Genomic DNA, 13,434 nt, shown 5'->3' with positions numbered 1-13,434 from the left:
GCTGTGAATCCACGCTGCTTCCCCCCACGGCAAACCATTTCTCTGCCACAGGCCTAATGGAAAACAGATGCCCCACCTCATGGTCACAGCAGAGACACCTGCGGCCCTGAACACAGATGCTGAAGGCAAAGAGCTGAAACTGCAGAGCTCCAGACCACAGCAGTCACTGAGGAGAGAGATTAAGTTCCTCCGAACTCCCTTTGCTCACCCGGTTCTCCCAGCCCTCCAACTTAATCATGAGTGGAGCTAAATCCATGTGCCATCAGCCAGCCAGCACGTCCTGCCTGACCTGGCACCTCTTCCCACTGGCAGCAACAGGTGCAGGATCATTCAAACACAGCCATCTTCTCTGTGCCTCAGCCTGGGAGCACCGCGGGGCAGGGGCTGCTCGTTCTGACAGCCAAGCACAGTGCCCGTCCCTCACGGCTACGGGGATGGCATGTCCATCCTCCCCAGTCAGGGGAGTAATTTTAGGGAGAGATGGGAGGAGGCAGCAGTACATTTCCCTCAGCTTGTACTGGGCGGTGAGGAAGGGAAGAGGTGCGTCTGTTTAAACACAGCGTTTCTTCTCTTCTCCCCAATTTTAAACCTCCATCCGGAGGGGAGAAGGAAGGCTCATAGGGTGGGGAGCACAGGGGAGTCTGAGTTTGCTGCTTAGTCCAAGAGCACTCTCTGCCCCCCTTGCTGCTGAACAGCTGCTGTCCACGTGTCCACAGGTTTGTTTATTCTTCTTTCTCTAGGTTCTGTTTCCTACTGTACAGCAGTTGGAATGATGAATTCTGGAGGGTGCTTGCCTTATAGCACAGTCAGGGCCTGGGATCTAACCCCTATTTCCTGGTTAAAGCTGGTAAGGTAAGTTTGAGGGATAAGAGACCCCAGATACCATACTGATAGGCACCTTGGAAACAGACTGGATTAGGTTCTCTATGGAGACCGCAGAGGAGAGATCCTCGGGTGCTTCTCATCTAAAAGCTAGTGCAGTGCCTGTTCAGGTGAATCCCAGGTGTGCGTATGGCCCATGGAGACCCCTGGCCTGTGTCCTACCAAAAGCTCCTCTAGACATGCCTGCTAGTTTGGAACTGCCTTAGGACTATTTGTGTAGATACTCTCCAGTTCCCTCCACCCCCACTTTCAGCACCACGGAGAGCTCCACATCCCTAGGGAAGGCACAGGGTGCTGTTGCTGGTCACACCCCTGCAGCACAGAGGTTTGCAGGAGAGCTCCTGAGGGGGAATTACCTCGGTGCTAGGCAGCCATTTACTCCTTCCTGGAAGGCACTGTAGGGCATACCGGAGAGATGGCAGCAAGGGGCACCGCAGGGGAAATGGTTTAAAGTGCTACAGTGCACATTTAACCTGGCCTGGACACAGCCATGCAGTACAGACTGTATAGGGGCAATCCTGCCCTGTCTGGGAGAAATGAAGTGGATCGAACCTGACATACACCAGAGTCTCCACAGGTAAGGGGTGCACAGGGGTTAACCAGGGTCAAGTTCACGTACTGTGGCAATAGGTGCAGCTAACCTGGGCTGGGCGATAGAGCAAAAACCCAGCTCTTCTCCCCAGACTCCACACAAAACTTTCCAGGAGGCCTGCAAAAGTTCAACTGTTCTTTCATTCTCCCAGGGCCAGCACGAGATGGGCTGAAATTCCTCCTGGGAAAGGTTGGCCTTGAGGTGTCTTTGGCCCAGCCTGGCAGGCCCAGGAGGTTCTGAGAATGCAGATCAGCAGCTGACTGACCAGAAGCGGATCTTCCTATGAATGATTTGAGATTCACCCCACACTAGCACCAATCCCGTGCAGGTGCATTTCAAATAAATGCCCCACAGGATGGGTGACCACGTTCAGAGGTTTCACAGGTAGCACAGACTCAGGGGCTCCTGCCACACTTGAAAATGCCCAGACTTTCTGCTGCTTTCACAACAAACCCAGCTAAGCCTCTTCCTCGGCACCCTGAGCCCTCTGCCACCAAACCAGAAGGGGACGGGACTTCCTCCTGGCAAACACGGCAAGCGGTCCAGCTGAGTCTCTCACCTCCCGAACGTTCCTTGATCCCGACTCCCTGAAGGAAGGTTTGCAGCGGAAATTTATCTGCAGATTTAACACACACAAGGGAAACATCAGTGAAACCATCTGCTAAAACCTACTGGAGTCGAGTTCAATGTGGCAGGCTTGGGAGCTTCCTGGGACATTTGATGCTTATCCGGGATCCTCATCCAACCCCCTACCGAAGGGGCAATTCACCAGCCCTTGGGGCTAAAATGCCAGGAGATCTGCTAGAAGTCTGTTTCCTCACTAATGTCCCCTCAGGAGGCACCTGCCTGTCATGACAATGGCTAACCAAAGCACAGGGGACTCAGCGCTGGCCCCATGCTGAATGTTGCCCAGGTAAGGGGTAACCAGCTCGTCAGGCCCAGGAGCGGCCTGTGTTGGGCTTTACTCACTTTCTCCAGCTGTTCTATGCAGGGCGTATGCACTACGATTTTGCAGGCTGCACACTTGCGTCTGGTCAGAGGTTTCTGCTGAAAAAGGGAAAAGCCCCTATGTTAACATCAGTATTTATTTACATTCAGGAAGCCTTGGAGCGCCACTCACTCCTCCTCCACTCCCAGCAGGGCACTCCTGAGAGCGAGCAGCTCAGTACTCTGCAGGATGGGAAGCCATAAGGAACAAATATACCCTTAAGATCACCGCAGGTAAAAACCTTGTCCCTTGATTTAAATGCCCCACCCCCAGCCTGCCTCAGCTCTGCCCTGGGGCAAGAGGTGAAGGCAGTCTCCATTGGCCAATCAGTCCTCAATCTCTTTTGACACTGGCACCAGGCAGCCAATCACTGCCATCTGTGGCGGTTTTGGTGCTGCCCATCAGACCGAGACCCCAAGCTCATTTCACCCAAACCAACGAACAGCCATCGGATGGGCACCGTCCTCAGGCCCCAGATCTCACAGCTGGACGCGACCTGCACTTAGAGGGGGATGGCTGCAGCGTCTCAGAGGGCGTTGCCCCTGTGAGCGACCCAACCTGCAGTCACGTAACTGCAGGGCTTGGGCTTCCATTTCTTGGACCTTCCTTTTACTGCAAGATCCTTCCTGGAAAGTTCTGGAATTAACTTCTCTCTTGGGGCATCTGGGGTCATGACACCCCCTCACAGAAACTCTGTATCAACTCAGCCAGCTGGATCCCAGCCACAGAGATACCCAGAGGCCTTGGCGCCTGCTGCCAGCTCAGATGCAGCAACTTTCCAGATTCAAAGCAGCATTAGTAGCAGGCAGAGTCTGGAGCAGAATATTTTCCATCTCCCTCACTGGCCCCACAAGTGTTAACCCCTTCTTTGTTGGACTCCAGAATGCCTGAAAACTTCCACTGGGGTTCTCAACAAATTTTTTGGTGGGCTCAGAGTGCAGCCACCAACTCTTGCTGGTGGCTGCTCTGACAATTTTTCCTAAAATACTTGCTCAACTTTAGGAAAAACCAATAAATATGCAAATACACACGTCCAAATATCGTAAATTTATTTATGCAGGGTTTTTTTGCAGACTCAATAATAAAAATAATGTATTGTTGTCTCTATTCTTTATAAACAGAACAAACAAATAAGGTGCTTCGCCTGTTCTTGTCTTTTTTCTTTTAGATTTCTGGTTGCTTGGGGGGGTGGCGGGGGACGACTGGCTAGCTAGGAAGTCTGCTATGAAAAGTGATATTAACAAACATACAAATATCACTTCTCACAGCAGACTTACTCAGCCCCAGCAAGCCTAGGGACAAATTAAGCCCTGGATAGGAAGGTGGGTACAGAGGCAGCAGGGGCTAGAGGTGATGACGAGGGCTAAACTTGGGACTAGAGCCTGCCACCGCGCACTCAGGGAACGGAGACTGAAGCCTCAAGCCCAGGGGATGGGGACCAGGGATGGAGCCCGAAGCCACATGGGTGGAGCACGCCACCAGCCACCCCATGGCTGAAGCCTGACCCCACCACCCCTGGGGAAAGTGGGTAACTCACATTGGCTGTCTACTCCTCCAGCTTGTATCTCCCCAGAAGGGGGGAAAGGCCCAACCACCGATGGCAGCCCTAGGGGAGGGGCTGCTACCCACCCACCCTCCCCATCAGGCTGTGGCTGCAAGAAAAGACCATGGTGGCTGCATTTGAGAAATGCCCCCAGGCTACTTAGTGCAGAAAGGGATACCCAGGTTTTTCCACTAGGTGGCACTGCAGTCTTGTATATTGACCAAGCCGAGCTGACAACGGGGTCACTGTGCCTGACTTACCAGCATCTTGGCCACACAGTTCTGTTCCCCCACATAGCAGAAATCCCCAGAGCCGCTGGTCTCAAACCAGATGTGCTCCCCGTAGATTGCAGTTTCCTGGAAGGCACAAGAGATACGCTGCACTTCTCCAATGGGCCACAAGAGTCCCCACACTGCCTAACCTTGGATCCCAGCAGTCACCTCCAACATGATGAATATCCCAGACCCACAAATACACTGTGCTATGTTACAGTCAGCTGGAGGGCGCCTATGGGGCACCCCTGTGATCGCAGGCTGCACAGAGGCCCCACTCTCCAGAGCGATGGCACATCCAGGAAACCTGCCCAAAGCTCCCACCGTGGCCCAGATCTGTCAGAAATGGAAAAGTACAGCCTGTAGGATACTATCCCATCTAGCTGTAAACAATGGGGCTGTCCGGGAAAGGATTCTCCTGGGCAAATTCACCCCATTGCTAGGGAGTTTTCCTGAGATTCAGTTTATATTTTCCCCTTACTTCCCGTCACATGCTCTGACCCAGTGTCCCATCCAGAGGTCTGCACCCCTCACTCCGTTATTGGCAGACTGTCACGTCCCCACTCACTCATTGCTGAGCTCAACTGGACACCTCTCTCCTCACAGGTCAATCCCTTCAGTGCCCTGACTGTTTCTGCCCTTCACGGTGTTCCAGATGAGAACCATCCTCTCTCAGCTTCCAAACACAAGGCCTCTGGGGACGAGGGGCCCAGAGCAGAAGGCACTATCCCAGCTAGGTCTCCCCTCAGTTGTAGAGAGGGATTGTCCCCACCCTACGCCAGGACGAGGCCTCTGAAGGCCTCACAATGGGTTCAGCTTTGCCTGTGCAGAACAGGAGGTGGAGCAGAGGTGCTTGTGCATCTCCGAAAAGAAGAGCAGTGCCTCCCACCACTCCCCGAGTCTCCATTCCCAGGTGCAGAATGGATGGCTGTGTAGTACCAGTGGGGAATGAGAGTGAATGCACTGTCCATTTTCCCCAGCATCAAGGTGCTTTACCCAGCAACATCAGAAAGCACCAGCTGCTAGTCACAAGGCTACACGTGTCAAAACTGGAGCCACCTGGTACAGCCTCATAGCCCTCCTCCTGGGAATGGCGACAACTCGAGTGCAGCCGCTGTAACATCAGAGAGTCCCTTCCCAAGCGCCAAGGAAAATTAAAGTCAACCTACACTCCAGTCCACAGTGCTGCGGATCTGCCTCTCTGATTCACTCCTCAGGGCTAGTGTGGGGTTCGGCTGGGCTACCATGTGCTGGAGGCCGGACTTGGCGATGGCTTTCCTGGAAGAAAGAGGGAGGGGTGGCTATAAAAACAGGCAGGAACATAGATACACGCAAGACATCATGAGCCCTTCAGAAGGAAGGGAATGGTAAGGGGTGGCAGAGCATCATTTGTTAGTATCACTCAAAGCCAGAAACCTGGCTGAGGCTGAATTCACTATAACGACAGGCTGGGCAATACCCACCCTCCCAGCATACGCCATGAGGATGAGCCAGTGAAGGGTTCCCTGCAGTGGTGAGATGTAGGGTCTCACAAGCCACACCTACACAGTATGCCCCTCTAGCGGTGGCTGGGCCACAGAGCGGCTTGGGAGTCTGCTAGAGCCCTTGAGCTACAGAGCTGGGTTTTGCCCAGACAGTAGATGCTCATGTTTTTAGATCCAGAGGCCCTGAGGGTTGATGCCCCACTCAGGAGCGTCACATTACATACAAAAAGCTTCAGACTTGACCTGGTGGGAGTAGCCCCTCTTCCCAAAGACGGGTGAAGGTCACAAGGGTGGGGACTCTTTCTGAAGACACTGAGACATCCCAGAGATGCCCCCTCTCACTTGAATGTCACAAATGGACAGAGAATCAAGAGCCAGCAGAAGTGGGGCAGAGTGCGGTGAGAAGTGGGGGAAGCAGCTCCCGGCCCCTGCTCACAAGAGGCTCTCGCTGTCTCCAGGTCAACAGCCACTGGCCTGGGACCGACCACCTCAGCAAAGATTTTGACCCCTCCCACCATGGCAGTGCCATTTCCAGTAGCTGCCCAGGCAAGGAGTTGTGCAGCCTCTGAGCCCAGCAGCCAGTGGAGCCGGGCAGAGCAAGCCAACTGGAGAAACTGGACACATCCTTCCCCCATCCCAGAAACATCCCCTCTCTTCCAAAACCCTTCTCATGATCCCTTATTCACGCCTGCACCTGGCGCCAGCAGTTGGGAGAAGCCAGCAAGCACAGGGGTACTGCCAACAGCCTGAAAGCAAACTCAGCAGCCAGTCAGACACACACAGATGGACAAGAGGCTGAGTGGCCTTTGATCAGCGGTGAAGGAAATGGAGACACCGACTCCCTGGCCTCTCCTAGTCCACAAACATACCGAGCACATGGGTGGGAGCTGCAGCTAGGCCTGGCAGAGGGTCCTGTGCTAGCCCCTTCCCTCATCCTACCCTGAGGCCCTATGCAGACCCTCCAGCTCCCTCTCCCCACCCCCTCCACTTGCCCTGATCCAGAGGGGTTTGGGACTCCATGCCAATGCATCAGCCATGCCCTCATTTTCCCTACCCCAAGCCAGAGAAGCTAGATACCCTGTGCCAATCTCTGCTCCCTTCAATACTGCCCCAGCCATGGCCTGGACTATCCCTCTGAATCTCCCCTCTCCCCTGCCACTTGGGAACACCATACATACAGCAGCTGGGGGCTCCAGGCTTTAGGGAAGGCACTGGCATAGTTGCCATAGGCAGGCTCCACTCCCAAGCATTCATATATGGCTTCTGATGGCCGCCTGGCTCTAGGAGGAACCTTCCATCTTTTGGCAGCCAGCCGTGCTCTGCATGGTGGAAGCAGAGCGCCTGGCCTGGGGCTCTCCCCTGAGAGCCATGGCTGGCTGAGGCGTCGGTAATACCCCTGCAGCCCGCAGGCTGCCTTGCTGTACACAAACTCTGCAGGTAGGAGGTGGGTGGAGTGGTGGTGCAGGCAGCCTTGAGCTTGCAGGAGAGACCTCATGCTGATAGGGTGCAGGGCAGGGCGCCTGCTCCTTGGGGGAAGCTTGGCCTGCAGCTCACGCCGATCCAACCTGGCTCCTGAGGCGACAGTCTCCTCCCTGCCACAGCCCTCCTTTAGCTCCTCCCAGGGCGACTCGGATCCAGAGCCTTCGGCACAGGCCATCCGCCTCCCTTCCTCTGCCTCGCTCACTTGGATGAGGCTGGCCAGCAGCATGGAGGGGCCCATGAGTTGGGTATCAATGGTGCGCACCTGGCCCCCACGCTTCTTCTGGACAGCAAACCTGGGGCTGAGGTGGGGCGGGGTGGTGCTGGAGCGTCGCCGGGGGCTCAGGCTGCCCTTGTCTGGGGAGCCCAGGCAGGAAACGCTCTGCAGCTGGGTACTGGACCTGCGGCGGCACTGTGCCAGGGAGGCCGAGGGCATGCCCACCATGGAGCGCCGCCTGGCTTTGCCAGTGGGCACTGACACAACGCTGGCATGCTGGAAACCCAACGACGACACCTTCCTCCTGAAGTGCCTTTTAAAAAAGGTGTCCATAGTGACTGGGGGTGCCCCGAACAGTGGCTGTTAACACAGAAACCAGCAATTAAAGGGGGAGGGGCTCTCATCAAACCACCTACAAGGTCTACAACTCTTTGCAGGGAAGAAGGATGCTATGAGGGAGCTCTGGGGGGACTCAAAGGGTACTGGTGCGAGGGACATCAGAGAGAAAGAGGAGGGGAGGGGGACACAGGGGAAGGCTAACATGCGGTACTGCTGCCAGGAGACCTATACTGGATACTACAACATTAGAGGCCGATGCAGGGCAAGGAAACCCCTGTGCAAGGCAAAAAGGAGAAGTGGGATGGTGTGAAGCCTGAAGGGCTTGTCTGGTGGCTCAGGAGTTGGTCATGAGTGATGAGGCAGAACACCTGGATTTGGGGACTTCCCATAATGGACCAACTGGCAGATCGGAGACGAGTCCCAACCCTGCACCTGAGGACAGCTAGGAGCAGTTCTCTCCATGCAGGAGACACCAGCATGGATTTGCAGCCAGCCTCTGCCTTCCAAGGCAGCTGGGGGTGGGAATGCTGTGGAGGCACCATACTCAGCCCCACTGTGGGGTGTACAACATTGCTCCCTACCTGCCAATACACAGAGCCCCTCAAGGATGCTTCAATTTCACCCCCCGCCCCCCGAGCTTGGGTATGATCTGGCCTCCATCTGGGTTACAGGGTCCCTGCAGAGACGAGTGCCATCCATTCTGCCCGGGGAGGGAGCAGAGCTGGGACCAAACCAAAGAGGCACAGCTCCAGCATCATGGTCCAGTTCTGGGAAGGGGTCAGGACTGCAGATCCCAGCCCTTCCGCTGAACAGTGAATGGATTCTAAGCCCCCGCTCGTCTTGACTACTAAAAAAAGTGCATGTCTGATGGTGCTGGAAAAGGACGCAAGCAGGAAGGAGTCTGCACAAGGGGACCCCGAACTCCAACCAAGTCTCCTGGTTAATAACAGCAGAACAGTGTATGCTCCTGCAGCAGCTTTCCACAGAGTGAGACCCACAGCACCCTCTTGAGTACAGGACTCCAACCTCAGACCTAACCGAGCAGAGTCACGACATCCCTGGGGAGTCTGGGCCCGGGTGCAAACTCAGTCCACCACTTGCTGGTTAAAAGGACACCTGTGGGCAGTTGTGCAATGATGGAGCACCTCAGTGAGAGTCACAGTGCCACTCTGCAGACAAGTGCTTTGCCCCGGTCTACGCTTAAAAGTTTTCTCCACGTAGCTGTGAAAAATTCCTGTCCCTGAGCACTGTAACCATACCAAGCCACCCCCAGTGCAGATGCTCTAAGGTCAATGGAAGAACACTTCTGTCGCCCTAGCCACCGCCACTCAGGGAGGTGGATTACCTACAGTGCCAGAAAGACCTCTTCAGTTGCTCTGGGAAGTGTCTACACTATGGCACTACAGCGACAAAGATACAGCACCGTAGCTGTGCTGCTGCAGCACCTGCAGTGTAGGCACGGCCTTAAAGAGATGCAGCCACTAAACACCACTCGTCCCTTGGGTTAGGAACCAAGCACCTGATGCACTTGTCCCCACTGAGACGGTTTCTATGCCTTTCCCAGCGTGCTGAGCTGGGCAGGGTTACTCTCTGCTGCTAGTTTCCTCTGTATCCTGCTTCCATCACCATGGGAGCTGGCTTCTGAGGCGCCCTCTCTTGTGCTCTAGTTCTCCCTTTCTATGTCTCAGTGACTAGCCCAGGCTGCTACTGATCTCCTGGTTCCCAGCACTGGAGGGAGTTGAAGGATCACACTGTTTAAACGCAAATGCCCTGTCAGCACTGAGTTTACAGCCAGTTCCTAGAACCATTTCTCTGCAGAGAACTTTAGGTAAAAAATGGAACTGACATATTTTAAAGCCAGGTGTAAATGTTGGACTTGGCTCTGCTGAGAGGCGATTCCCTTTAAACCAAACTGACATTCGCCTACATTCTCACTTGAGGATGAGGTAACATGCTGAGCATGGCACAGGATGCTTTCAGGGCAGGTATCTGGGAGCTCCCTGCTCCAGTATTTCCCATAGTCTGCAGGAGAGCAGTCTGTGCACATCCCAAGGGTGCATGAAGACAGCTCCCCCCAGGGAGATCTTGGGAAGATGCCCCTCTTCGCCCACTACTCCATTTCCTCCCTCTCCTGCCACCCCCATCAAGTTTTCTACTCGTAAATTCTAAGTGCTGACATTTCAGACATTACAAAATTCTAGACATATCAGATCTAAGCACTCAGAGTTTACAAGTAGAAACTAACAATAAATGTAGGGCAGAAGGTGCCTGCCTAGGACTTGAAGAGAATAGAGACTGGCTAAGAGACTTGGAGCAGTGCTGGGAAAATAATCGTTATCTGCTCAAAACCTCACTCTTCTGCTGGAGAGAGCTTTAAATGACTCTCAAGCTCTCTCTGCCCAGTACTGTCAGGTTGCCAAGATACTGCAGCTGCAGGAGAAAAGCTTTGAACAGCAGATGGAGAAGGCTTCAGCACTGGTTAAAACACTCTGCCTGATGGGCACATTTTTAAATGGAGGCGATGTTATTTGGCCAGATCCACACTCCCATTCTTCAGCTAGCAATTCTGTTCTGCCTTTCCAACCGTCACAGTTTCCAGCCATGTGTCCTCAGCCTCCATCTATTTCTTCTAGCCTTAATCTCAGCTATACAGGGTTGGCTCTTGGAGTCCTCCTTCTCCATTCCACTGTCTTGAAGTTTCTTGGCAAGGCTACAGCTAATGAAATCCTTTTGTATGACATGCATCCACTTAGGTTTAGGTTTTCTAACCCTTCTCTTACCCTCCACTTCTAAGTTTAACACCCTGTTTCCTATATATTCTTCCAATCTTCTTTTCACATGCCCATACCTAAGCCTCAACTCCCTCAGCATCTCTATAAGTGGTACCACTTTCACACTTCCCTTCATTTGTTCATTCCAAACATGGTCCACCCGTATAACTCCAAGAATGCACCTTAATAATTTAATTTTCACTACATTCAATATGTGCCCCTTTCTCTTCCTCAGTCCCCAGCATTCAGAGCCATACAAAAGTGAAGGCCTAATTACGGTCTTGTAGATTTAAGGGTATGTCTACACTACGTGCCGGATCGGCAGGCAGCTATCGATCCAGCAGGGGTCCATTTATCGCATCTACTCTAGATGCGATAAATCGATCCCTGAGAGCTCTCCTGTCGACTCCTGTACTCCACCGCCACAAGAGGCGCAGGCGGAGTCGACGGGGGAGCGGTAGCAGTTGACTCACTGCGGTGAAGACACCACAGTAAGTTGATCTAAGTACATCGACTTCAGCTACATTATTCACTTAGCTGAAGTTGTGTAACTTAGATAGATTCCCGCCCACTCCACCCCCCAGTGTAGACCAGGGCTTACTTTTCAATTTGATAGGCACTCTCCTATCATAAACCACTCCGCTCACTTCTCTCCAGTTAGTCCATACCTTTCCTGTTCTGCTTATGAATTCATTGTTGAGTTCACTATTACCCTGTACTATCCAACCTACGCACTTGAACCTCTGTGCCTTTGATAGTGGCTGGCCCCAGAGACTTACAGTCTCATTGTCTTCCTTTCACGTCTAATCAAATCTACAGACACACACAGAGTTTTATTTCTGCTGATTTTCATGCCATTTCTTTTAAGTACGCATCTCCATCTTCTTCCACGTACAAGGACATTGTCTGCAAAAACATGCACCTGGATGTTTTCTGTAAGCGCATCAAGCACCAAGGCAAACAAAAAGGGGGTCAGTAATGAGCCTTGACACATTCCTGTTCTTACTAGAAACTGTACAGTTTCTCCACGTGGCCTTTTAACTGTGGTTACACCACCCTCATAAATGCCCTGGACAAGTCTCAGAGTAACAGCCGTGTTAGTCTGTATTCGCAAAAAGAAAAGGAGTACTTGTGGCACCTTAGAGACTAACCAATTTATTAGAGCATAAGCTTTCGTGAGCTACAGCTCACTTCCTCAGATGCATATCGTGGAAACTGCAGCAGGCTTTATATATACACAGAGAATATGAAACAATACCTCCTCCCACCCCACTGTCCTGCTGGTAATAGCTTATCTAAAGTGATCATCAGGTGGGCCATGGGATTTGTGCTGGAAATGGCCCACCTGATGATCACTTTAGATAAGCTATTACCAGCAGGACAGTGGGGTGGGAGGAGGTATTGTTTCATATTCTCTGTGTATATATAAAGCCTGCTGCAGTTTCCACGATATGCATCTGAGGAAGTGAGCTGTAGCTCACGAAAGCTTATGCTCTAATAAATTGGTTAGTCTCTAAGGTGCCACAAGTACTCCTTTTCTTTCTGGACAAGTCTGATATAGTCGTCAGGTATCTGCTTCATTCTCATACCACCAGACAACCTCTCTCGAAACACGGTCATAAGCCTTCTTAAGATCCACGAATACCAGGTGCAACGTTTTCCTCTTTTTTCTATATTTTTCCACAGCAATCTTAATGCAAAGATAGCATCCACTGGTGACTTGCCTGTCACAAATCCAAACTGATTGTCACTGACCTTTACTTTTCTTCATTGTCTCTTACCAATAACTTTCTCCAAGATCTTCATCGTGTGACTCATGAGTTTAATGCTGCCGTAGTTACCACAGTCCTGATAAGTAAGGTAGTGAGCATATGATTAATTCCTCCTTCCCCCTCTGCCTGGCATATGGTACGTAAAAATCCCAGAACTGTAATTTTAAACTAAGTATCATTACACTACAGTAGCATAGTGCTGGAAGGTGGGAGGCATGATTGTGCACTGCAGAGGTCTTTGAAGTTCTAGCATGGGTGTCTTGTGGGCTACAGTCCTGCTAAATCGAAAGTGAACATGAAAGGCTTTGTCTAGATGGCAGATTTTCCGATATTCTCCTACCATTGCACTAGCATCATGCAGCTCCACCACAGTGAGCAACAGTGACAGGGCTAACGCAAGCTGGCCAACGGAACTTTAACCACCAAGTCATCTAGAACAGCTCTGAGCAGCCTTACAGAGTTGCTCGCGCACTGGTACATGGGCACACTCAGGGTCATGCTGGTGGTACACTAAATGCCTGGATGCTGCTATTGTGGTGGGTGGGAATGACTTGTCTCAACACCATTTCTTTCCTTTTTCAGGTTTACATTCTTGAGAGCAAATACACTTGAGCAATCTGAACTCTGAGCTAAATGGTTTTGTACGGTACTTTACTACGGCTCCTTCTATCTGGAAGAGTCCCAAAATGCTACATCCAGTTCACACAAGAATCGCGTTACTTACTGTCGGGCTGGGACACACATGGCAGCTATTTAACAGCTGCACAGCAATGCTACACAACATCTTAGATCCAAGAGGGAAGAAGAAATAAACCCGTGTCCAGTGGAAACTGCAGGGAATTTTAGAGCAGGTTGGCAGAACAAAAGCAATCTTCCAAACCACATCATGGGATCTTTTAGGGCCTACTTGGGTTTGTCTACACAGCATTTTTTTGAGTGTGCAGGGGTGAGTCCCCCCAGCCCGGGTTGACAGACTCCGGCTAGTCAGGCTTGTGCTCTAAAACTAGCCGTGTAGTCAGTGCTTTGGAGTCGCGACTCGGGCTGGAGCTCAGGCTCTGAAGCCCAACCCTGTCACTAGGCTTTAGAGCCCAAGCT

At 52.3% G+C, this 13,434-nt stretch overlaps 1 protein-coding gene across 3 annotated transcripts in view; it reads right to left on the bottom strand.

The window, feature by feature from the left end:
* Positions 1-13,434, bottom strand: part of DGKZ (diacylglycerol kinase zeta) — an 84,105-nt gene that overhangs the window by 32,186 nt on the left and 38,485 nt on the right. For 2 of the 3 annotated variants that reach the window (XM_084630607.1, XM_084630608.1), the window contains 4 exons: positions 5,447-5,555; positions 4,266-4,361; positions 2,444-2,521; positions 2,034-2,090 (listed from right to left, as the gene is read on the bottom strand). In XM_084630607.1, the coding sequence (XP_084486733.1) occupies positions 2,034-2,090; positions 2,444-2,521; positions 4,266-4,361; positions 5,447-5,555 (340 nt within the window). Of the gene's footprint in view, positions 1-2,033; positions 2,091-2,443; positions 2,522-4,265; positions 4,362-5,446; positions 5,556-6,939; positions 7,818-13,434 lie in introns of all 3 variants that reach the window. The other variant, XM_084630609.1, reaches the window with a different exon arrangement.

The sequence above is a fragment of the Lepidochelys olivacea genome (assembly GCF_965140295.1).
Source record: "Lepidochelys olivacea isolate rLepOli2 genome assembly, chromosome: 6".
NCBI lineage: Eukaryota > Metazoa > Chordata > Testudines > Cheloniidae > Lepidochelys > Lepidochelys olivacea.
This window is presented reverse-complemented; position numbering and strand designations above follow the sequence as displayed.